Genomic DNA, 27,223 nt, shown 5'->3' with positions numbered 1-27,223 from the left:
AGTTAAATCTTCATTAGTGATCCACGAGGGGATTTCACCCTCATGTATCTGCCTTGTACTCTCTTGAGCTTGTTCCACCAGCCAGGACCATTAAATAACATACACATCATTTTGAGCTGCTTCTGTCTTCCCTGATTAATTCATTGATTGCTTCTCCATGGTTCTCTAATTCACTGACTATATCCTTCAAGTGAATTGTCATTACCTGACCTTCCCACAACTGAGTGTCCTGACTGGTGTTCCCTTTCCAGAAATATTTTTCAGATGTATTTTAAGATTTTTAATTGCAACATTTAATGTGGCCAGATCTATGCTACTTATCACCGAAGCTCTGGTATTAAACCCTGTTGCTAAATCATTTATTAACTCCCTCTTGCTTCTGGGGTTATTTCTATTTGGAATATGAATTTGTTCCCAGTGATCTGATCCTCCATTCAATTTTATGTCCAGCTCAATAACTTGGTGTAACAGATTTTTGTACAGTGCCTGTGTTTTTGCCTTGCACCAACTTGGCAATGTCATTTATGTCAAACTTAGCATCACAGGCACCACCTCTTGATGTACTTTATGATACAGAATCTTTCCCATTGGAATCAATACCAAACAATTTTTTTCAACCCTCCCTATACTGCGGATAATCTGGTTCACTTGACCTAAGGAGTACTGAATGTGTGTTATAGTTCTTTAAAACAGACTGTGGAGCTGCCCACTGCAACATAATCCGTGTGTCCCCTTGTTCACAACTACGATCACTGTCAGGGCCACATGGGATAAATTTGGTCCATAAAATGGGAGTCTCCTTCCTTTGGTTTGTTCTTTGTTTCGGGATGGGGGGGGGGGCGTGGTTTGTCATACATTTTGCCTCAGGGAGCACCCTTTTTGCTGACTGCTGGAACATGACCACCCGCTCTTCCCTCCCCGCCTAAAAAATATAGTTTTCTGAATGGAATTTACCTCGCCATTTAGACCAGCATAACTGGATATAATTATCAAGTGGGCCCGTTGTCTTTATTCTCAGATTATCTCCTGGGTTATAACTTACCACCTTTTTCCATTTGCCACACTCCCCAACATGTCTCAAAGCAATAATGTGGATTGTCTAAGGGGCAGAGTCATTTCAGATGCTGACATAAGTATCTACCATCACAACTCACAGATTGAACATGCTCCTTTTCCTTCCTTTATTCGCCATACTCGTATTTCTTGAAGAGAGCAACTGCCTAGACAGGTAGCTTTAATCTCTCCATGGTATTCCCACATGTGTACCCTCCCTGGCTCCCCAGGCATTACTTGGGGTTTGGAAAAAGCAAAATCGTGGTCACTAAGGTTGGACCAATCAAAGAAGTTCTTTTCCAATCTGGATGACCAAAATATACAGGTGTCACCTCTTCCAGAATATGGTTGGCTATGAACTTGTGACTAATCACTAATGTTTGGGCCCACATCTTTGACTGGCCATCAATCTGGATTTTTCTGAAAAATAAAACAAAATACATCAAGCTCTGTGGGTGAAAATTTTCCTTTAGCTTGCAGGCCTACAATAGTTGCTTGAAGGAAATAAACTTGCAGGGCCACAGGAATAGAATTGAGGAATGGGACTGAGTGGATTGCTGGTGCAGGCCAGTTTCACCAGGGCAGGAGGATAGGGTGGCCAAGAGATCATGTTCAATTCATTGCCAAGGCAAGTTAAGATTGTAAAAGAGCTAACAAAGAACTCCAGGTCTTTAAGGGGCATGTTCTGATTTTCACATGCATTGTTTGGGACAGACCAGTTGAATGGAAGTGGACGTACAATGGGCAGACCAATAAATTAACTTGCCCCCAAGCTTGGGTGATGTTCGAGGGTCTTGTCAGCTTACCAGCAACGTTAGAGGCTACCTAATCTAGGTTCCTTTTGACTGAGCCCCTCTGACCCACAGTGAATGGCATGGTATAGCATTCACCCTGAGCTCCGTGCTAACATTTCCATTGAAAACATAATCTGGAACATGTAAACTTGTACCACCAATGAATGATACACATCTGCCCAAAGGTTTTACCATCAATGTTGACAAACCCTTGCTCTCCTTTACCACCTCAAACCACTTTTCTTGTCCTGCCATTAATCAAAGGAGTCTCACACATCTAGCTTCAAGTGCTACTATTTGCATGCTACTCAGAAAGTGCAGAGTTACAAGAAGAAGACATCCCAGCGATCTAATCAGTGCTATGTGCAACACGGCCTCCACACTCGATAACCTCTAAATGATGCTCGCCTTGTGGTCTCGGATGAGGTGGAGGCACCCAGGTGACTTGTCTGCACCCGGGTCTAAGATGCACATACTGATCGTCCTTGACACAGAGGTGCCCATATGGGCATCTACTGAGGCTGCTATGTCTGAATCATTGCAGGGACAGTGGGCAATTAAGAAATATCACGTTGTTGTTCTGGAGTCACATATAGGCCACATCGGATCAGGATGGCAAATTTCCTTCCCTGAGGACATTAGTGATGTTCTGTGACAACCTGGTACTCTCATGAGACTGGCTTTTATTCCAGATGAATTAATTAATTGAATTTAAATTCCCCCAGGTGCCATGGTGAGATTTGAACTCGTGTCTCTGGAGCATTAATTCGGACCTCTGGATTAATAGTCTAGTAACACTACTATTATGCTGCTGTTCCCCATAATCTTAAATCTTGAAGTACCAAGATAGAATTAAGTTTCTGCTTTTTGACTCGTGCCTCATCACTTGAGTGACTAACAACAACTATGAAAATTCAAGTGCTACATCATCCTGCCTTGCAATGCGTTTTACGGGCAAGGAAGAGAAATAAACAATCATGCTTTTTAATTTTATTAATCAACATTTGCTGCAGCAAAACTAAGGAAAGCAAAAGTTGAGAGGCAAACCATCTATAATGTGATGGACTTTTAACATTTATTCTTTGGCTCAGGTTGGAAGAGCAGCTCAATATTTTTCTGGAGGATACTGACCCTGAGGCCTCACTTGAAGTTGGAGCTGACATGAGGAAGATTCAGCACTGCTTCCATCGATTAAAGGTCAGTGTGTAAGAATTTTAAATTACACCCATTGACTAAAACTCATGATGCTATTGCCCAATGGGATTGCAGCAGATAACAATGAATTTTGAGTATTAGCATCAGTTAGCCATTTCTAGTGAGTGACAGCAATGTGTAGCAATACAGAGTAATATCAAATTGTGTCCAAATAATTAGGGTATGCTTGACATTTCCATGGAAGGATTCAGTTTGTGCAGTATCGGTGCAGTATTGTCAGCTGCCAATCGTATCAGTACTTTTTCCCCCTCTATAATATCTTGCTTTAGATTTGAATGTTTATGACCGCTGTGGTGCACTGCTGGCAGGCCTCTAGTACCTTGTCCACGAAACTATCCTTTCACCTGGAAAGTGTTGATTCAGCCTCACAGGGCATTTGCACCCATCCACTTTCTAGCAGAAGTCTTTGGGAAGCCACGAGGAGCAGGAACTCAAGTCATTTTCCTTCTCTCCATTGCCTAAGAGCACTGATGTAATTATGACATGCTTACCACTGCCCTAGTTAAAGCCAGCAATGTCAGTTCAGTGCAGTGTTCAAAGCTGGGACCTTCTGGCATGAATGGCTCAGAATGACCAACTGTGACAGATGGGAAAATTTCAACTCCTGGCTGGAAAGCCACTCAGAGGCAAGAGTTATCTGCTCAATAGGTGGAGTGGGAGGCCCGCTCCGTTTGTAAATTGGATAGTCTTGTACGATAAACCCTAGGTCTGACGAGTCACCCCCATTGTCTGGTGTCTCCTTCTGACCCTCCTGTTCATGCTGTGGCTCCACTTGGCCACGTCCCTCCAGCTGAAGCTGCTTGAGGAGTCGCCTCTCCCTCCTTCGCCTCCTCTACTGCAATGACCCTGATAAAGGCAGCATTGAGCCCTGGATCCATGTCTGTTTTTGCCTTCTCTCTGAAAAACTACATTGAACTACATTCAAGGGGCAAGAAAGCAAAGCTCAGAGGATGACACGTTTGGAGACTGTAAGGGGCCCATAGTTTTTCCTGCCCCATTTGCGTGGTGGCTGATGTCGCCTTATCTCTGAGACACTAGCACACACATCGAGGTGACAAAGATCGCAACGCAGATATGTAACACCTTGAGCCCTGTGTGGGTTGCTAAAGTTTAAGTGATATGATTGGCCCAACCTAGCTCTGTGCTCCAATCTCTGATGCGTCATATTAATGACCAATCAGTTACTCATGGTTAATGAGTGGATGCCCTTAGTCCCACTAGGAGTGTCACATCTGGTAAACACGTAGTAGGCCTTCATTGATGGAATGTCATATATGATGTAGCTGTGTCTCCCTCACTATTGCCTGCATTCCCAAATACTGCATTCCTTTGTGTTACTCTTGAGATGCAGCTACTGTGATGTGTAGCTACTGAGTTCTGAGTAGCTCTTTAACAGTGCTAATGAAGCCATTGACTTTAAATGGCTTTCATCGCAAGGAGGTCTTCCTCCTTTCTTTCTAAGCAGACTCCTGCCCACTCCAGCGGCAACAAGAGGTTAGAGGGAGATGCCATAAAGGCCCCCTTCCTTTTTGCCATTCCCCCCGATTGCCATTCCACAGCCCTCTTTCCCCGGTGACCCCTTGCCTCACAGCCCACCCCTATTTGAAGTGCTAGCCTCTGAAAGTGGAGGCCTGCACGAGTACCACAGCACAATAGTCCGCCCCAGGACAATGAAAGAAAAGAGAAGGAGCCGTCCAACCCTACAACCCCAGCAGAATTGCATTCGTCGCAAAAAAACTGCGCAGTTCCACTCACCTCAAAGTTACCAGCGAACTGAGTGCACGCCATCCCTTTCCAAACAGGTTTGACGCCGAAGTCATTTCCTGCTGGTGTGATGGAAGATTGGAAGGCCTGATAAGGTTCTGGTGAGCAGCTGATTTAATGAGCATTCATGACATGCTAAAGAATGCAAATGGCGTCTGTGCCACTCATCGGTGGGGTAACTGACCCACCATGACAACACCGTTGGGAGAATTGTGACCTCGGCAGGTTTCTGATGTTTTGCCTCCCGCTGGATTCTTTGTTCCCGCCCACCACGAAACCCGCTGCGGGCAGGATGGGTGAACTCTGCTCCATATCACTGTACCTTCACTGTCCCTGGGTCAAAATCCTGGAACTCCATCCCTCGGAGCACTGTGGATGTACCTACACCAAACGGACTGCAAAGGTTGAAGAACACAGTTCACCAGCACCTTCTCAAAGGCAATTAGGGATGGGCAATAAATGCTGGCCTAGCCAGAAATGCCCACATCCCATGAATGAATGAAATAACTAAGCAAGCAGTCCAACTCTTGGATTTTAACTCGATTGAACGATGACCCTGATTTTGCGGAAGGAAAGGCTTCCACTGTTCATTATGCTCACAGCTGCCCACAGACCTTTTGTGGCCTTTTCAGCAGCAACTTACGGTATTTAAATGACCTTTTCATTGCAATGCACTTTAGGGAGGATCCATGATGTGTGTGAGCAAGGGGAGCAACAGCAAGCCTCCTTCACCAATCAGATTTGTTGGGTCCCTGGGACATGAAAAGAAATCCAGGACTTTATTCTTAATGCTATTTTTTCAAAAAGTGGATTTCTTGCTGAACCAAAAAGATGGTTGCCATAAGTCACATGACCACAGGGTTGGCCCTTTGTTTCGACGTTATCCCCAGGAGTTACAAGAACAAAAGAATTCCTTTCTCAGCTACTGGTATCTCATACCTCATTGTACAGACCTCTTGTAATCATAAGAGCCAGAGGCTCACATATCGAAACTCATTATGCGTACAGAGTTGCTAACATTCATATCACACCTGGGTCTGTTCACATCCATTTCAAAGGGGAACCAAAGGGACATCATTTGCATCTGATTAGCTTACCTTGCTAGCAGAATCAGTGTGGGTCTGCCTAGACAATGGCTTCCTGACGCCAGACCTTCAATGTGTGTGGCAGCTCTTTCAACAACTAACGGCTGGGACATTATCAGTCCTGAAAACAAAGACAATTCCAGACACTGGATAACCTTTCTTTTTGGAAGTCATTGTAGAGAAAGACGAGTCTTGAGTCACCATTTTGAAATCCCTGTATTCCTCTGAGAACTGAGAAATCCTCAGATTGCTGTTTTTACATAAACTGGAAAGAGCTCCAGCAGCCTGGCTGTGCAAGCGGTCGATTACTATCTCTCAACTCCACAAAGCCTACTTGATTTTGAAAGTCTCTATCAACGCCTGCCACGAGGCCTAAGCACGGAAAGCCCATCGTGCTGAGACACCACTCATTTCAAGCATTTTTGCATTCTCATCTCCAACTCGAAACTCATCGGAACTGACCTGTAAGATGATGGAAACATCCTCTAGACTCTTTCAGATTATGGAAATCATATGCAATAATATTTATTTCTGTAGTTCTTGTATTATAATCTTACTTTTTCTACCCCCACCCATTTCTGCCCCTTCCCCCCCCCCCCCCCCCCGCTACTGTGTGTGTGTGTGTGTGTTTGTGCGTGCCTGTGTGGGGAGGGGGGTTATTTGTGGGGGGTGGGGTGTGTGTGGTGGGAAGTTGCAGACGCTCCCCCCACCCCCCTGGTTTTTTGAATGTGAAATAAACTAATCTTCTGAGGTAATCTTAGCACAAGTTTGTTGTGGATTAATAGTAAATTATTAGTAACTTGGATCACACAAACTGAGGAATTGGGAAACCACACCACCGCATACTGTAAAAATCTTACAAAATGCCTTCCTGTTTACTGGCAGCTGGTGAGAAGAAATCAGAGCAATTTGCCTATCTCTTTTCTGTTTGTAACAGATTAATGAATTCTTACTGAGACTTGCAGAGTCTAAACCAGGAAATATAAAGGAGAATATTTAATTTAATGTAAAAGCATGTTCAGAAAATGAAATCAAATGAGGGAAATTGATATGGGATTTGGAGAAAGACAGAAGAGAAATTATTTTAATTTTTAATTTTTTAAAATCTCCGACAATAATTACATTCTGAAGGAATGAAATTCCATACTTGTAAAAATTAAATTCTCAGCACTAGAGAGTTGGTTGGCAGTAATTAACTCTTGCTATTTAAATAGCCATTTGCATCTGAATAGACCAGCCATATTTTTTCTGCTAGGTTTATAGGGTAGCTTATGGGTAAATACTGCAGCCTCATGCCCATTATGCATTTTAATGTTGAGTCTTAATGGTAAGGAAATGTTGGTGCAAAGTTAGTTGAGGAGCAGGATTAATTGAATAGCAACCTCCAGATTTCCACGTGTAACTGCCCTTCAGATTTTGGAAGTTGCTGTCCAACTTTCTCCTTTAGTAACATTAGTGCTGATAACCTCCATTTTTTTCTACAGCAAAATCCGGACCCATGTCATGTACATTTACAAAGCAGGCTTCAGGTCCTTTAGAGTAAAGCATCATTACAATATACTTTGACTTCATGATTCCAATGCTGCAAATTACATAGTGTCACAACTCACTGGGGATAGTACTGTGATATCAAGCCCTACTGCTCCCCGAAAAGCTTGAACAAACACCAGATTTCCCCAATTCTACCTAACTGTCTAATTTAGGTTAACAGAATTTGATCACCAGGTTTATAAACTTAATAAGTAAATAACTGTTTATTGAACAAATTGTCTTTAACTAGTGGCAAAAGAAATATGAACTGCCAACTTCTAACACTATAACTTAAACGCTACCCCCTTCTTAAATCCCCATACACATGCACACGCACACAAGACACATAAGACAGACAAAGCATGGATTTTAAGGGTGAGATAAAACAGTTCAATAACACCAATCTGGAGTATAGGATTTGATGGGCTGATTTTGATCGATGTTTTCCAAATTCCTTTCAGTTCTTGTTGAAGACATGAGGTGGTCTTCCAGCGCTTTCGGTATTTAGTTCACTGGTTAAGAACTTGCTTTTCAATGTCTCTAACAGTGGTTTTCCCCTTTTCCATTTTACAGGGGTTTTCCCAGAGAGAGAGAGCAGGTTATACAGATACAAGGAAAAGAGATTATAGATGTTTTCTCTTTGCAGGCCAGGAACTTTTTGCTGCACTGCTACCACACAAAACCGTGGTCACCTATTCAGGAGCCAATTAAAATGCTGTTGTTAGGCACCTCCCTTGTTCCAGGATGTCTTGCCGGCACCTTCCTGTCTTTCATGGCACACTCTGTTCCAGGACTGCAACATTATATATATTTTTCATCCTGTTCCAGTGGACATGTCTCGCAAACTACAGCCATTGCAATCCCAATCCACAGTCCAACCGAAAATAAAAATATATGTTCTTTACAAAAGGGACATTTACACACCCTTGATTTTCATAATCGGGAGAACTTAGCTCAGCGCTAACAGAAATGGGCCCTTTAGGAAGGAGGAAAACTTTCCCCATTTTAAAAGTATAGTCCAAACTTATAATAATACAAATAATAGGTCCACTTATGAAAAGTAATTGACCAAAGATTACAAAGGGCATGCTGTGATTCCTCATTGCCTTTTGACTCTCTGCTTTGTAACATGCTGTCACTTCAACAGTGTACCCACGATATGCTGCTTAATGTTTGATTGGGATGTTGTGGCATGACATATGAGCACTGTTCAAACCATGCCAACCTGTGGTTTTTTAATTCTGATGGAGATGGAAGCCAGTCAAATTCCAACAACTATGTGTCCAGAAAATAGAAAAATATTTATAATAATCTCTCCTTGGAATGTGAAAGGTTAACCTTTAAAACATGTGACATCATCAGAATTTTCACCTACTTATTTCCGTGCATCAGTGTTTAGTAAAAGAGCTGAAACAGTTTAGACCTGGTCTTCAGAGAGAAAATGGACTCTCGCCCCCTGATCCCCATGGAGAAGATATCATGGATACAGAGGTGAAATTAAGAGAAATCGTGCAGCAACGAGATAATGAAATCAGTATCCTTTTATGTTTATAATCACTTTCTTGAATTAACAGTGATGCTGGGAGTGTCCCACAAGTGTCCATTTTTGCGCCTCTTAGCATTCTCTCAGTATAGCATTAATTTTGCAATCGTGATACTGTACTTTAGTCCTAGAGTGGTGCTTTAATCCACAATCTTTGACTTACATGTGCAAACTGAGCCAAGCTGACAATAACTTTTAAAAATATTACACCAGGGCTCAGAATCCCTTTTCTTAATACCAGAGTAATATTTTTTGATTTTTAGTTTTCCATTTCATAAGTTTTACTCAGTTACTTTATTAATGTTTATAATCAATTTGTAACTTATCAGATAATAACAGTTATGACTGTAAAAACACAATTTATTGAGACTCATTCGTCAATGTCGCATTCCTGGTCAGTTAAGGTAGGCAAGATATTGACAGTGATACTTTCAGTGTTTGAAAGAAGGACCATTAGATCTAGGGACTCAAAATTGCATTTCCTATCTCTTATAAGTACAATAACAACCTATTTGAAACTTCTTTGACTGCTATTTTCATTCAGTTAATGTAATTTATGTCAACGTGTTAATGGGCAGGATTTTCCTGTCGGCGAGCTGGGGGGCGGGGCCTACTCGCCGATGCGTAAAATGACGTGTGGTGACGTCGGGTGGAACTCCCGATGTCACTGCGTCCCATTTAAATTTTCAGGTGTGGGGGGCTCGGCAAAATCAGCTGTGTGCCCGTCGACCTGTCAATGGCCATTTGAGGCCACTTAAGAGTCACTTAAGTAATTAATGGACCTGCCCGTCCAACCTTAAGGTTGGCGGGCAGGCCAGGAGCCCTGACGGGCATTAGAAAAAGCATGAAACCTCATCCATGGGCAGGATGAGGTTTCATGTAGGTTTTAAAAAATTTGATTAAAGTTTTTAAAAAAGTTATGGACATGTCCCAACTCATGTGACAGTGTTTAATTATTTGTACAGTAGAGACGATCTCCCTGAGGCAGCACTTAGCCTCAGGGAGATGAGTGCGTTCTTTCTTGCGCATGTGTGAAAGAGCGCACGCTCAGGTTTAGGGATTTCCCCCCCCCCCGCCCGCACAGGGAGTACATAGCGCTTCCGTGCGGACGTCACGCTGGGCAGGCTTTAATTAGCCCACCCACGTGAAATGGCGGCGCACCTCCGCGTGCCTGCACTTCAACTTCCCCCACCCAGCGGGGGGAAAATCCGGCCCAATGTTTTTGTTATTAATATAGCACAATGTGATCCTCTAATGTAGAAGAAGGCTTAAAAGGGCAACAGAGTATTAGTGAGATATTTTGTTAAACTTTAGAACTTGGGAACTCTATAATTATGAAAAAAGTGGTAAGGATCCAGGTTTCAGGTTACTTCAGTAACCACTTGAACCCACAAAGTACGCTCAGCTCCTGAGTCAATTAGTTTTTTGTAACCTGCAGTTACTGTTGTTTGCACGAAAATGTGCTTCCCGATTTTATTTCTAAATTGTCATCTGCAAACTTTGAAATTTTGCCTTGTATAGCCAAGTATAGCTTATTTATCAATAAGAGGAGTGATCCTAACACCAATACCTGGGATACTACTTTCTGCTTTTTGTCCTCGGCAATTTTGTATCCATGCTGCCATTGCCTCTTTAATCTCCTGGACATCAATTTTGTTAACAAGCTTATTAAGTTGTACTTTATCAAATGCCTTTTGAAAGCCTATATGTACATCAATTGCATTACTTTCATCTACCCTGTCTGTCACTTCATCAAAGAACTCAATCAAGTTTATCAAACACAATTTATCGTTAACAAATCCATGCTGCCCTGTCATTTACTGGCTGATTCTTTTTCAACTGCCAATTCATTGTCTCTAAAAGTTCCTTCGCCATCAAAAGAAAAATTTCTGGTCTAGAATTAATGTGTTTATCTCTATCTATTGCCTTTTTTGCACAGTGATGTAACATTTGTAATCGCCTCGTCTTCTGGTTACAGATCTGTGGTGAAGAGGATTGAAAGATTGTAGCAAGAGCCTGAGCAATTTCGATCCTTACCTCCCTCAGCAGCCCAGCATGAATCCCATATGGACGTTTCTACTTTGTAGAAGTCCACAATTTCTACTTTCAGAACTGCCAACCTTTTGAGCGCCTACTGTTTATCTATTTTTATCACATTGGCCCAGAAATTCCGATCTCTGGGGGGTTGTACCTGGGAAGTACCCCAGAAGATGTGCTGCGGGACATGGAAGCCCCCAATCAAAGACTGCACGGGAATTGGCCAGTAAATTTAAACTTCCAGTAGGGAATTACTCTGCACTGGGAACCATCTGAATCTCCGATTTAAATCAGCGACTTTGGATGGTTCTGACCTTCTCAGTAGAATAATTACCCAGGAAAAGTTAGAAGGATTAAAACCACTTCTACCTGCTGGATAACAATGGTACTGACTCCATCCCCACTCCCCACTGGACCCCAACTACCTCTGCAACCCTGCACCCCTACAGCTCCCCTGACAACCCATTGTCCCCCTAAGTACTCTCTTAACCTCCCTATTCCCCCCCCACACCCCTACTGACTCCCCCCCCAACATCCCCTTAACTCCCCTCAATCCTCTTGACTACTCCCAATCCCTCGTTACTCTACTGACCACCTGACAACCCCCACACTCCTCCCGACTCACCCCACCAACCCTGGCCTCCTGATCCTGTCTACCCCTCATCCACAGACTATCCTCCCGACCACCTGACTGCCCTTTCACTCTGCGACTACTCTCCCACCCCTCAACTAGCCCTCACCTCTCACCTACCCACACGACTACCCCGACTTTCTGACTACCCCCCCAAACACCTGACTTACCCAGACCCCCACGACTACCCCCCCATATGCCCGACTACCTTCATCCCACCCGATTATCCACTTCCCGACTCTCCTCCCACTCCTGACTATCCTCCCACCCTGACGAGCCAACCCCCCAACTACCCCCCCACCCCTTGAACAACTACCCAATCTCACCTATCCACCCCCTGACCTATCTAGCACCTCCTAGCCCCCCCAAGCTATCCTACCCAATTCCTTATACATTTACCTTCCCCCTGGCTTCTCAAAATGCTCTTAATACAGGGACCTTTAAACTTATCTGGCTTAAGGCAGCTCATGCCGTAGAAAGAGGGCATAGCTTCACATCTCCCAATGCTGCTGCCCTGCATTGGAAGGCCTCAGAAACCAGGTACACTTCTCACTTTTACTGGGTAGGAAGAGCAGGGGAGAAATGTGCAGATCCAGACCTAGGCAAGTGAAAAGGAGAGGAGTGGCAATCTGACTGTATTTGCCACTCCTTGTAAGTTCTGGCCCATTGTTATGATACATTTAGGGGCAAGTAACTTTTTGTTTAAAGTAGACATGGTTTGAAACCCTAGTTACCCACTAGGAGAATAAAGCTCCAAGATTCCATGCTTTTAAACAAATAAGATAACTTTACAAAGTCAGAAAAGTAGATCAATTTACAAAATCTATTTTATAAATAGTCGTTTGGTAGTACAGAACTTGAGTATTGTTCAAGAAGAGACATGTCAAAGTTTTTCATCTTGCACTCATCAGGACACTTTGCAAGAATACCAATGTAAGGGGGAAACAACAATTTATACTGTATGTGAAGAGTGTGCTGATTGGTTGGCAACTGGGCTCTGATTGGTCAAGGTGTTGCCATGGAGAATGCACCAGTGAGGGTCACTGACAGTTAACTGCCAACCGTTATTTGAAATTTAAACCAGGCAGTTTGACCCTGATTGGACGAAGCATTTCCCTGAGAAATGAGTCAGCGAATGGCTGTCACTTCTTTTGTTCAGTTGAAACAGGCACAATGTGTATAAATGTTCTTTCCGTCTGCAAAGAAAATACTGTTCTTGCGAAGTATCCTGATGAGTGCAAGACGAAAAGCTCCGACATGTATCCATTTTTAGCAATATCCATCCTATACACTAACATTTAGAATTAACATAGGGTAAATATGAATTAACACGCCTAATGTAGTCGAACACATCACACTGTACACTAAATGGCAGGTGCAACCAAAACGGATCCCATGGATTTCTCAGTAACCCACCCAGGTGTCAGTGACCACTGTGAGTCACAAAATCTCAATAAAACTCTGTCTCCCTCAGGAGGGATTTCGACTCTTCACTTTTAAAGGTCTAGCCTCTGAATTCCCTCAAAAGCTGCTCCTACTCGGACTGCCTCAACAACTGCTTATCTCCTGAGGGTTCAGTTTCCTCTCCTGAGTCTATGTTCCACGGAATTCACAAAGGTGCAGTCCCACCTCTTATTAGTAGCACATTTCCAACTCTTTTCTCAGACTGCTAGCATCACTAAGCTGGCACTGCCTCCTGGACAAAAATAAAAATAGCTGGAAAAACTCAGCAGGTCTGACAGCATCTGCGGAGAGGAATACAATTAACGTTTCGAGTCCATATGACTCTTCATCAGAACTGCCCCCTGGGTTTCTTTGAACTTCAGTCTCCTGACTGCACCAAACTATAAATGGTTTCCAGGACTTTACTAAGCCCTAACTGACTCCAACACAAAACCAATGATCTTCTGTCGGCTTCTCCGAGCTGTAATTGCCTGGAGCCTGCTAACATCTCCCAGGGCTTATCTGTGTGCTGCAAACCACAAGCTGCAACTAAACCCCTCTCCCAGCAAACATTCAAATAAATTAAAACCAGAGAACCTTCTTAAGATGCACCCATCTCCATGACAAAGTGTTCTTTCAGGGTTCACTAAATGCTTTTAAACTAATTTAGCTCTAACTCTCAAAACATCTATCTGGATCACACTTCTTTGCAAACAGTGTAAATATCATGTTTCCAGCTCTCCAGCTAAGTAAGCCCATTTATCTTAAGTTTCTTGCTGCTAACCCATTAAGTCAACATAGCTCCAACCTTTTAAGTGTAATAGACTCCAAGCTGCTTTAGCTGCATTTATCCCATTTTCTACAATTAAACTTTAACCTTCTCAGAATTAAACATCACCTCTATTAACATGAACCACAAACTAGATATTTAACACAATATCCATTTTTTCTAATATCTTCTCCTTTACTGTGATATTGCCAGTATTCTCTTCTTTAGTGAAGACAAGTGCAAGATACTCATTTAGCTCCTTTGCCCCCTCAGGATGATCGTTTTGATCCCTAACTGGCCCACCCTCCCTTTGACTATTCTTTTACTATGTAGATGTTCATAATGGACTTTTGAGTTCCCTTTTAAGTAACAGGTAATCTATTCTTGTTTGTCTTCCTTGTCCCTTTTATTTCCTTTTTATGCTCTCCTCTGTACTTCGTATATTCAACGTGGTACTCTATTGTATTGTGAACCTGACATTTATCATAAGCCTTTTCTGTTGCATATTAATTTCTATATGCTAATCATATAGTGAGTCCTTGCTCTGGATGCAATTCCTTTCCAGTTCGCGGGAATATGTCTAGCCTATATTCAAACTCCAACCTCTGAAGGCTTCCCATTGCTCATATGCCTTTTGTACTGGTAAATCTTTAATTCCAATCCATGTAGGCCATTAGCATACCTCATACCTCCAATTCTGTGCGCTTTTGATTTTGTATTGCCTCTTGCGGGGAACCTTATTGTCACCTTCAGGAGGTCCATAAAGACAATTTCCATCAACACTCTGCTGTCCACCATGTCAGTGACATCCTCAAAAAAATTCAACTAGACTATTCGAACATTACTTACCCTTCACAAATCCATGCTGGCTCCCTGATCAGCTCATATTTGTTCAAGCACTCAATCACTCTATGAAAGATTCTGATGAGAGATTCCAGTAGCTTCCCTATAACTGATGTTAACTGACAGCCTGTTTTTTTCTGTTTTCTCCCATCATTTTTTCCTTAAGCAATGGAGTGACATTTTCTGATCAATCCCAAAATCCAGAGAGCCTTAGAAAACAACGACTAAAGCATCTGTAAGCATCTTTTTTTTAATGTCTTATGGTGGAAACGCTCAGGTCCAGGAGATTTGTTTAAGTTCTGTTTTGATTGCCATGACCATTTTCTTACTTAAATTAATTTATATTCTTGACTTATTTTTAAGTTCCCTTATACTGCTGGCTTTTTGTCCTCTTCCTGCACTATGAAAACGGATAACAGGTATGTATTAATTTAAATTGCCATTTCCTTATTATCCATTATAGTAAAGCAAAGACTGTTTTCACTGTTCATTTCCTTGAATGGCTACTTCAGATATTCTAGTGAACATGTTAAAGAAAGAGAAGAAGAGGGCACAGGATGCCATCAACCAAATAAACTCAGACAACTGTAGGAAAATACCTCCCTCTAGTGCCCAGTGTTCAAAGGAATTCAACTCAAGGCAGGGATCAAGACAGTTTTCTGAATCAGGAATTTCTAGCAACATAAGCTCCTCAGGATCTGAGTCTACCTTCAGTTGCAGGAGATTGGGTAAGCACCTTAACATTCATTTGTATTTTAATCATCTGATAAAAATTGAATGATAGCTATACTCTGATATTCATTCTTCTGAGTTTCCATTGTAGCTAATAAGGTGCAACGCACCGGTACCTCATTGATGATTGTCCACTTCTGAGATGGGTAATGACCCAATATTTTTAATACACTGACAGTCTGCTGAGTGATAAGCTTTGGATCAAACTGACATTTTTTTGTAGTGCATTTGCTTTTTTATGGTTTTGTACGATGTCACCTAACCAGAGGGTGCAGAACATTTTTCCAACTCTCTTCACTTCTTTTGCTTTAATATGCTTATTAGAATGTTGTCAAAATTACGATTTGAGGTGAATGCTAATCAGCTTTTTAAAGTATGCTAGAGAGCACTTCAGCCAGAAGTGCTAGTGGATGATCCATCACGGCCTCCTCAGGAGGTCCCCAGCATCAAAGATGCTTGTCTTCCACCAATTAGATTCGCTCCATGTAATGTCAAAAAACGGCTGAAGGCACCGGATGCTGCAAAGGCTATGGGCCCTGACACTATTCCAGCAATAGTACTGAAGACTTGTGCTTCAGAACTTGCTGTGCCCCTAGCCAAGCTGTTCCAGAACAGCTACAATGTGGAAAATTGCCCAGGTATGTCATGTACACAAAAAGCAGGATAAATGCAACACAGCCCCATCAGTCTACTCTCAATCAACAATAAAATAATGGAAGGGGGTCATCAATAGTGCCATTAAGTGGCACTGTTTTTTATTCGTTCATGGGATGCGGGTGTTGCTGGCTAGACCTGCATTTATTGCCCATCCCTAATTTGCCAGCGACGCCTACACCCCATGAATGAATTAAAAACACAGGAGCCGGACACAGATCCTTTATGCATAAATATCAAGTTACATCTCATGTGCGGTACAGAAACAGGCCATTCAGCCCAGTTGGTCTGTTCCAGTGGTTATGGTCCACATGATCTTCCCGCTTTTCTCCATCTAACCCTATCACCATACCCTACAATTGTTTTCTCTATCACATATTGATGTAGGTCTTTCATAAATGTGTCTATGCTATTCACCTCAACCACTGCATGCGATAGTTAGTTCCATATTTCAACCTCTGAAGCTAAGAAGGTTCCTCCTGGATTCCCTGTTGGACTTATTATTCACTGTCATATTATGACTGCTAGTTTTGTACTCCTTCCACAAGCGCAAACATTTTCTCTACTTCCACCCTACCGGGGTTTTTCTGGAGTGTGCATTTTTTTTCATTTAAATCCAAAGGAAACAAATTTAATTGGGGGAAAATTCAATAGAAAGAAATTTAGAAAGGATCCTGAAATGAAAAATAGAAATAAATCTAAAATATTATTAGGACACACGGTATGCATGAGAGTGCAAAGAATAAGTGGGAGCATTGCACTATTCGATGGACTGTAAGGAAAAAAGATTGTGTGTAGTTTGAGCAATTTCTTCAGTGGTTGGAGCTATCAAGCTGAAGAAGTCACAGGGAAGAAAAAATACGTTACAATGCTCATCACCCAGGACCATTTTTATGCACCAGCTGGCAGATGGCAACTGGGCATCATTATTGAAGGCCCGTGAGCTGGGCTATGCACATGCTGTTCAATCAAGACGCTGCACCGTACAGGATGATGCCACATAGAAACGTGATAATATAAATTACAGAAAAAAGTTACACTGACTGCTGCTTTTGGCCTCTGCTGTTTTTGCCATGCCCTAAAAGCAGAAAGCATTTTGTGAAAATTTTTAGGCCCCATTACTAGAAAGCTGTTATTACCACTTGTTTGGTTTTGGAAAGAGATCTTTATATTTTCATCTTCTTGCATGAAATTGACAACATCTTTCATAAGGTTACTCGGAAGAAACTTTATATTTTTTAATTAATATTTGTTCATGGTATGTGAGCGTCACTGGCAAGGCCAGCATTTAAGCCTATTAATAATTGCCCTTGAGAAGGTGTAGGTGTGCAATGCCTTGAACCATTGCATTCCATGTGGTAGGGAGGGAGTTCCAGGTGTTTGGCCCAGTGGCAGTGAAGGAACAGCATTGCGGTCCAGTTCAGGATGGTGTGTGACTTGGAGGGGAAAGTGCAAGTGGTGGTGTTCCCACATGCCCTGCAAAGGTTTGAGTAAATAATCAACTTATGCATTTGATGGTTTCTGGTTTCATCCTTTATAGTTGAATTTATAGTTGAGTGAATATGTGGAGAACAAGTTAGCAGCCCAAATAGAGCATCTAACCTCTAATGGGGAAATAGTAAGAAGTAATTTAGTATATTTAAAGCTTGCTAAAGGTAGTTGTGGTTGCCTTTTAAGGCCAAACCTGAAATGAAATAGTTTACATTTCCAGAAAGTACGCCATGAGACACTGAGCACAGATTTGTGAATTGCTACAACAATACAAACAAAGGGGTGAATTTTATGGGGTGGGAGTGTGACGTATTCCCTGCACCCCCCACCCTGGTCAAAAAGTTGGTTGGCAGCTCACCGGCTTTAAAACAAGCAGCATCTTCCAAACCACAGAGATAATATGCTGGTGGCAGCCTTAACAAAGTGAAAGTGGGACTTCTGTCCTTCAGGCACAGGAAGTCCCGGTGTCAAGAGCTGTCAGCCAATCAGATTGGCCTGCAGCTGAGGAGTCCCAGAGGCGGCCAAACATGGGAGTGGCTGCTGCTAGGACTACAAGGACTCCCAAGAAGAAGGAAGATGATACCGGATTTCACGGTAGTCTGGGGATTTTGGTTAGGGATGGATCAGGTACCCTAGCAAGGGTAGGGGGGAAGGGGTGGAAGGAAAGTGTTAGAGGCCCAGGGAGGGTGATAGGCAGTTGTGGGAGTGGGGACATGGGGTTGGTACCACCATGGGTGGAGGTTGCCCCTGGTAGGCACAAGGGACTCCCCAAATTAGGCAGACCCCACTTTCTTGCTGTCCTAGAACCTGGGCTGCTAAAGTTCTGGGCTGGCTACCTTCCTTCCACCTTCCCCCACCCAATTTAATATGGTTGCCCGGGTGGAATGAGGTCCTTAAGTGGCCTTTAATTGGCACTTAAGAGCCTCGATGGACCTAAAGGTGGGCAGGCTGCCTAATGCCCTATTTTTTAAAAAATTCATTCACGGGATATGGGCTACGCTGGCTGGGCCAGCATTTTTTGCCCTTCCCTAATTGCCCTTGAGAAGGTGATTGTGAGCTGTCATTTTGAACTGCTGCAGTCCATTTGGTATAGGTACACCCACGGTGCTGTTAGGAAGGGATTTTGACCCACCGACAGTGAAGGAACAGCGATATATTTCCAAGTCAGGTGGTGGTGTTCCCATATATCTGCTGCCCTTGTCTTTCTAGATGGTAGCGGTCGTGGGTTTGGAAGGTGCTGTCGAAGGAGCCTTGGTGAATTCCTGCAGTGCACCTTGTAGATGGTACACACTGCTGCTACTTTGCGCCTGTGGTGGAGGGAGTGAATGTTTGTGGATGTGGTGCCAATCAAGCGGGCTGCATTGCCCTGGATGGTGTCAAGCTTCTTGAGTGTTGTGGGAGCTGCACTCATCCAGGCAAGTGAGGAGTATTCCATCACACTCCTGACTTATGCCTTGTAGATGGTGGACACTTTGGGGGAGTCAGGTGGTGAGTTCTTCGTCACATGATTTCTAGCCTCTGACCTGCTCTTGTAGCCACAGAATTTATATAGCTAGTCCAATTCAGTTTCTGGTCAATGGTAACCCCCAGGAGGTTGATAGTGGGGGAATCAGTGTTAGTAATTATTTTGAATTTGATTCACTCCAAGTGATATCAAGAGACAGCTGAAGATACTGGATGCTGCAAAGGCAATGAACCCTGACAATATTCTGGCAATAGTACTGAAGATTTGTGCTCCAGAACTTGCCACACCCCTAGCCAAGCTGTTTCTGTACAGCTACAACACTGGCATCTACCCGGCTATGTGGAAAATTGCCCAGGTATGTCCTGTATACAAAAAGCAGGACAAATCCAACCTAGCTAATTACTGCCCCATCAGTCTACTCTCCATCAGCAGTGTAATGGAAGGGGTCATCAACATTGCTATCAAGCAGCACTTGCTTAGCAATAACCTGCTCACTGACTCCCAGTTTGAGTTCTGCCAGGGCCACTCAGCTCCTGATTTCATTACAGCCTTGGCTCAAACATGGACAAAAGAGCTGAATTCCTCAGGTGAGGTGAGAGTGACTGTCCTTCAAATCAAGGCAGCATTTGACAGAGTGGCATCAAGGGGCGATGGATGGATCCTCTCTTGTTGGAGATGGTCATTGCCTGATGTGCGTGGCGCAAATGTTACTTGCCATTTTCAGCTGAAGCCTGGGTATTGTCCAGGTTTTGCTGCATTTGGACATTGATTGCTTCAGTATCTGAGGAGTTGCGAATGGTGCTGAACATTGTGCAATCATCAGCGAACATCCCCACTTCTGACTTTATGATGGAAGGAATGCATTGATGAAGCAGCTGAAGATGATGGGGCCGAGGACACTACCCTTAGGAACTCCTGCAATGATGTCCTGGAGCTGAGATGACTGACCTTCAACAACCACAGCCATCTTCTTTGTGTAGGTATAACTCCAACCAGTGGAGAGCTTTCCCCCTGATTCCCATTGACTCCAGTTTTGCTAGGGCTCCTTGATGCCACTCTGTCAAATGCTGCCTTGATTTGAAGGACAGTCACTCTCACCTCACCTGAGGAATTCAGCTCTTTTGTCCATGTTTGAGCCAAGGCTGTAATGAGATCAGGAGCTGAGTGGCCCTGGCAGAACTCAAACTGGGAGTCAGTGAGCAGGTTATTGCTAAGCAAGTGCTGCTTGATAGCAATGTTGATGACCCCTTCCATTACATTACTGCTGATGGAGAGTAGACTGATGGGGCAGTAATTGGCTAGGTTGGATTTGTCCTGCTTTTTGTATACAGGACATACCTGGGCAATTTTCCACATAGCCGGGTAGATGCCAGTGTTGTAGCTGTACAGAAACAGCTTGGCTAGGGGTGTGGCAAGTTCTGGAGCACAAATCTTCAGTACTATTGCCAGAATATTGTCAGGGTTCATTGCCTTTGCAGCATCCAGTATCTTCAGCTGTCTTTTGATATCACATGGAGTGAATCAAATTCGCTGAAGACTGGCATCTGTAATAATGTGGACGCCCGGAGGATGCTGAGATGGATCATCCACTCGGCAGCTCTGGCTGAACATTGTAGCAAATATTCAGTCTTATCTTTTGCACTGATGTGCTGGGCTCCTCCATCATTGAGGATGGGGATATTTGTGGAGCCTCCTCCTCCAGTGATATGTTTAATGTCTACCACCATTCTCGACTGGATGTGGCAGGATTGCAGAGCTTGCATCTGACCCGTTGGTTGTGGGATTGCTTAGCCCTGTCTATCACTTGCTGCTTATGCTGTTTGACATGCAAGTAGTTCTATGTTGTAGCTTCACCAGATTGACACCTCATTTTTAGGTTAGCCTGGTGCTGCTCCTGGCATGCCCTCCCACACTCTTCATCGAATCAGGGTTGATGGTAATGGTAGAATGGGGAATATGCCGGGCCATGAGTTGCTATATCTCAAAATTGCACAGCCTTGAGCTGCTATATCTGTTTGAAATCTATCCCATTTAGCACGATGGAGGGTATCCTCTCTGTGAAGGCGGGACTTCGTCTCCACAATGACTGTGCGTTGGTCACTCTTACCAACATTGTCATGGACAGATGCATCTGTGGCAGGTAGGTTGGTGAGGATGAGGTCAAGTATATTTTTCTCTCTTGCCGGTTCCCTCACCACCTGCCGCAGACCCAGTCTAGCAGCAATGTCCTTTAGGACTCAGTCAGTAGTGGTGATACCGAGTTGAACATTGAAGTCCCCCACCCAGAGTACATTCTGTTCCCTTGCTATCCTCAGTGCTTCCTCCAAGTTGTGTCCAACATGGAGGAGCTTTGATTCATCAGCTAAGGGAGGGCAGTACATGGTAATCAGCAGGAGGTTTACTTGCCCATGTTTGACTTGATGAAATGAGACTTCACAGGGTCCAGAGTTGATGTTGAGGACTCCCAGGGCTACTCCTCCCGAATGTATATGACTGCCGCCATCTCTGCTCAGCCTGCCGGTGGGGCAGGACATACTCAGGGATGGTGATGGTGGTGCCCGGGACATTATGATTCCGTGAGGATGATTATGTCAGGCTGTTGCTTGGCTAGTCTGTAAGAAAGCCCTCCGAATGTTGGCACTAGGCCCCAGATGTTAGTAAGGAGGACTTCACAGGGTCGACAGGGCTGAGATTGCCGTTGTCATTTCCGGTGCCTAGGTCGATGCCGGGTGGTCCGTCCATTCCCTTTTTGTGACTTCGTAGCAGTTTGTTACAACTGAGTGGCTTGCTAGGTCATTTCAGATGTTCATGTAAGAGTCAACCACATTATTGTGGTCTGGAGTCACATGTAGGCCAGACCAGGTAAGGACAACAGATTTCCTTCCCTAAAGGGCCTACCCTAGAACCAGATTGGGTTTTACAACAATCGACAATGGTTCCATGGTCATCATTAGACTTTTAATTCCAGATTTTTATTGAATTCAAATTCCACCATCTGCTGTGGTGGGTTTCAAACGCAGATCCCCAAAGTAATACCCTGGGTCTCAGGATTACTAGACCAGCGGGAAAACCACCACGCCATCACCTCCCCTTAATGCTCCCTGTAATACGACAGACAGCTTGGAGGTTGGCAGGAAGGCAGAAGGTTAGAGACTCGCTTTATTTATGTGCCCCCCACTACCACCACCTTCAAATACACCAGTGAGGGGTGGGGCCGCATAAAACTCCCCCCATAATAAAGGAAGAGTAAGGCATATATGTTGCAAGGCTCAATATTATTAAGGATCTAGTAGCTGGAGACGTGTTTTAGGATGGAAATAACAGACCACCTCAAGAAGAAAATATAGTTGTACAGAAAGGATAAGCCACAGAGTTCAATGCTGCAGAAGTTATATCCTGTAATCCCCTGTCCCAACTTTTGCTGGTTATTTAAAAAAAACCCTTCAGGCATGTATGCCCCATTCAACCAGAATTTATGGCGTGGAGCAGGATTATATTTGGGTAAAAGTGTAAAAGGCACAGAATGTTTAGTGCTCTTCAGAACCTTGTTTTCCAACTGTGACTTTGGTATTTTAGTCTAAACAAATATGTAGCTGAATCGGACAGCTTCTGCTATCCCGAGTGTACTGCAGAGGCTCTGATCTTTGACCCCAATATGCAAAAGGATTGCTCTGATAAACAAAAGCTTCCTGTGGACATTATAGCAATTTTTTTTAGCGCTTGCACTCCAAAGCTCGACATAATGATATGACTGATGTTAACCAGTGTATCATATTGAATAGTTTGAACTGTCTCTATTGTCTCTTTTTTTTACGGTTCAGTTCGCAGGCTGAGGGAAGATGGCAAACCTGATTCTTTGCCAGTCTTAAAAAATTTATTCGTTCACAGGGTTTGGGTGTTGCTGGCTCGGCCAGCATTTATTGCCCAGCCCTTTTTGGTCATGTGGTGTATGAACACCCACAGTGCTGTTAGGGAGGGAATTCCAGGATTTTGAAGCAGTGAGTGAAGGAACGGCGATATATTTCCAAGGCAGGATGGTGTGTGGCTTGGAGTGGAACTTGCAGGTGATGGTGTTCCCGTCTATCTGCTGCCCATGTCCTTCTTGGCAGTAGCGGTGGCGAGTTTGGAAGATGCTGTCGAAGGATCCTTGGTGAGTTCCTGCAATGCATCTTGTAGATGGTACACACTGCTGTCACTGTGTGTCACTGGTGGAGAGAGTGAATGTTTACGGTAGTGGAAGGGGTGCTTTGTCCTAGATGGTACTGAGCTTTTTGAGTGTTATTGCCTTGCACTCATCCAGGCAAGTGGTGAATATTCCATCATACTCCTGACTTGTGTCTTGTAGATGGTGGACATTCTTTGGGGAGTCTGGAGGTGAGTTACTCAATGCAGAAATTCGAGCCTCTGACCTGATCTTGTAGCCACAGTATTTATATGGCTGTTTCCAATGTTTGTTTCCAATCCAACTGCAATAATGTGTATGACAACAGCTTGGGGCAGTAGTCTTCCTGATTTCATTTAGCCTTCCCCTTCCTTTATCTCGGAGGGCATTTTATGTTTTATGACCTATTCTCTTGATGATACATCTGAAGTTTAAAAATATTACATTGGAGGATCATTGATATGCCTGCCTGTTCAGTACAGTGCGTTTTCACTCCAGGCCATTCACCCCCAGTTAGTCTACGAAAGGAAAATTTATTTTAGCCTCTATTATTTCAAATCTACCAACATCCAGCCAGGTCTTTGAACATCCCTAAAATCTGCATCTCTACTATCCAATCTGGCAGAATATTGCAGAGGTTCATTACTCCTCACATAAAGAAGAACTTAATGAATTTGGGAGCAATGGCCGAAATCAGCCTGAAGATTAAGTTAACTAAATAAGACAAAAGTTACTGGAAGTACACAACTGCTCAAAAGAAAATTGATTGAAGTTTGACTCAATTCAATTGCAAAGCTAAGTGACACTTGATTCTCAAGACCATGAAATCCCAGAGTCAAGATTGTCAATTAGATACAGGTTCTCACTGTAGCAGGCTATTAGCAAACAATTGAGTCTTTGCAGACATGTATGCCAAGTCACAAATCCACATGGATCAAATGAATTCTGGGATATGGATCTGATCCAAGACAACAACTCCTCAGAAGAGACAGATCCTTTCTAGAAAATCTGGGAAACATTAGAGCAATTTTTTGAAAAGGTCAGAAAGGGCTGGGACTAGAAGTTAATGTTAATGATACTAAGTTACAATCTGTTTTATAGAAAAACCATTTTAAGCCAAGTTTACCACAATATGAAAAGAGACAAGGTGGATTAAAAACCCCAACAAGAATAGTTTTTTTTCTCTTTCTAGCACTCACACTGGCAAATAATTATTTGGCTCAGAAATTGTGAAGAAACAGATAGGTCTAGCAATGTTAGTGAAGCATAGGCTTGAAATTTCTTGTGTTGGGTTACTGTGACATGAAAAGAAATCCAGCACTGTATGTATCAAAACTTTATTCTTTTTGCTATCTATCTTTAAAATGGACTTTTTGCTGAAGCAAAAAAGACGGCTGCTACAAGTCACATGACCACATGATTGGCCTTATGTTCTGGAAGCTACCAACGGCAGTTCCAAGAACAAAATAATTCCTCCCTCAGCCTATAGAATCTCACACCTCATTGTACAGACACCTAATAATCACAAACCTCGCACCTTGAACCTTGTTATGCCAGCAGAGCTGCTAACAGACTTATCTCACATGGGACTGCCCAGACCTATTTCAAAAGGGACCAAGGGATGCCATTTATATTTGATAAGTTCACCCTTCTAGCAGAGTCAGAAAGTCAACGTAGACAATGGTTTTCCACTGCCAGACCCTCAGTATGGATGTTAACTCTTTTAACAGCTAATGACTGGGACCTTATCAGTCCTGAAATCAAAGCCAGTTCCAGACACTGGATAAACATCCCTTTTGAAGTCATTGTGAGAAAGAAGGTCACATGACTCAAGTCACCATTTTGAAATCTCTATATGCCTGAGAAATCTTCAGACTGCTGTTTTAACATCAACTGGAAAGGACTCCAGCAGCCTAGCTGAGCAAACAGTCAGTTACCAGCTATCAACTCCACAAAGCCTGCTTGATTTTAAAAGTATCAGATTAATGTCTGCCAAGCAGCCCAAGCACAGAAAGCCCATCGTGCTGCACCGTCACTTATTTCAAGGATTTTTGTATCGATATCTCCAACCAGAAACTCATTGGGATTGAACCTCACCACAAAGGAAACACCCTCTGGACTTTGATTTCTCAGACTCTGGAAATCGCATAAACTAATAGTCATTTCTGTGGTTTGTGTACTGTTACTATCCATAGTTGTAAAACTCTTCTATCCCCCTGCCTTATTGCGCATGGGTGTGTTCAGTGCAGTGGAAATTTGTGAACAGTGCTCTCTTGTGAAATAAACCAACTTTCTGAGTTAATCATAACATGAGTTTGCTGCGAGTTATTAGTAAGTTGGATCACACAAACCAAAGGTTTGTGAAGAAATACCACAGCATACTGCCTACAATTGGTGAGGGGAAAGAGGTATTTGCCTGTCTCCCTTCTGCTTGTAACACTTGGTAAGTTTTGGTGTAATAATAGCCTTTTTGTTATTTTTTCACGGGATGTGAGCTTTGCTGGCTAGACCAGCATTTATTGCCCATCCCAGCCTTCTTGAACCTCTGCGGTCCGTGTGGTGTAGGAATACCCACAGTGCTGTTAGGAAGGGAGTTCCAGCATTCTGACTCAACGACCAACAGTATAATTCCAAATCAAGATGGTGTGTGATTGGAGGTGTGGTGTTCCCATGCATGTTGCCCTTGTCCTTCCAGGTGGCAGAGGTCCCAGGTTTGGAAGATGCTGTCGAAGGAGCCTTGGTGAGTACTTGCAGCATACCTTGTAGGTGGTACACCTTGCTGCCACTGTGTGTAGGTGATGGAGAGAATAGATATTTAAGGTGGTGGATGAGGTGCCAATCAAGCAGGCTGCTTTGCCCTGGATGGTGTCAAGCTTCTTGAGTTTTGTGGGAGCTGCACTTATCCAGGCAAGTGGAGAGTATTCCATCACATTCCAGACTTGACCCTTGTAGATGGTGGAGTCAGGAGGTGAGTTGAGCTGAATTTCCAACCTCTGACCTGCTCTTGTAGCCACAATATTTGTATGGCTGGTCCAGTTCAGTTTCTGGCCAGTGATAACCCCAGGGTGTTGATAGTGGGGAATTCAGCAATGATAATGCTATTGAATGTCGAGGGGAGATGGTTAGCTTGTCTCTTGTTGGAGATTGACATTGCATGACACTTGTGTGGCGTGAATGATACTTGCCACTTATCAGCCCAAGCCTGAAAGTTGTCCAGGTCTTGCTGTATATGGACAAGGACTATATCATGATCTGAGCAGTGGCAAATGATGTTGAATATTGTGCAAACATCCCCTCTTCTGTTCTTATGATGGAGGGAAGATCATTGATGAAGAAGCTGAAGAATGTTGGGCTAGGACACCACCCTGAAAAACTCCTGCAGTGATATCCTGGGACTGACCTCCAACAACCACAACCATCTTCCTTTGCACTAGCTATAACTTTTTTTTATTCATTTACAGGATATGGGCATTGCTGGCTAAGCCAGCATTTATTGCACATCCTTAATTGCCCTTGAGGGGCTGTGGTGAGCCACCTTCTTGAACCACTGAAGTCCCTGTGGTGTATGTGCACCCACAATGCTGTTAGGGAGGGAGTTCAAGGATTTTGACCCAGCGACAGTGAAGGAATAGCAATATATTTTCAAGTCAGGATGGTGAATGGTATTGGAGGGGAACTTCCAGGTGGTGTTCTCATGTGTATGCTGCCCGTGTCCATCTAGGTGGTAGCAGTTGTGGGTTTGGAAGGTGCTGCCTAAGGAACCTTGGTGAGTTTTTGCAGTGCATCTTGTAAATGGTACACACTGCTGCCACTTTTCATCAGCAGTGGAGGGAGATAATGTTTGTGGAAAGGATGCCAATCAAGTGGGCTGCTTTGTCCTGGATGGTGTCCAGCTTCTTGAGTATTGTTGGAGCTGCACTCATCCAGGCAAGTGGAGAGTATTCCATCACTCTCCTGACTTGTGCCTTGTAGATGGTGAACAGGCTTTGGGGAGTCAGGAGGTGAGTTATTC

General features: G+C 43.5%; 1 protein-coding gene across 1 annotated transcript in view; it reads left to right on the top strand.

Moving 5' to 3' along the window:
* Positions 1-27,223, top strand: part of kif6 (kinesin family member 6) — a 474,098-nt gene that overhangs the window by 259,596 nt on the left and 187,279 nt on the right. Inside the window, exons 11-13 of the mRNA XM_041187334.1 lie at positions 2,939-3,044; positions 8,834-8,975; positions 15,220-15,435. Coding sequence (XP_041043268.1) covers positions 2,939-3,044; positions 8,834-8,975; positions 15,220-15,435 — 464 coding nt within the window. The remainder of the gene's footprint in view (positions 1-2,938; positions 3,045-8,833; positions 8,976-15,219; positions 15,436-27,223) is intronic.

This window comes from Carcharodon carcharias, chromosome 5, assembly GCF_017639515.1.
Source record: "Carcharodon carcharias isolate sCarCar2 chromosome 5, sCarCar2.pri, whole genome shotgun sequence".
Lineage (NCBI taxonomy): Eukaryota > Metazoa > Chordata > Chondrichthyes > Lamniformes > Lamnidae > Carcharodon > Carcharodon carcharias.
The sequence above is the reverse complement of the archived record's forward strand: the minus strand, read 5'-3'. Positions and strand labels throughout refer to the sequence as shown.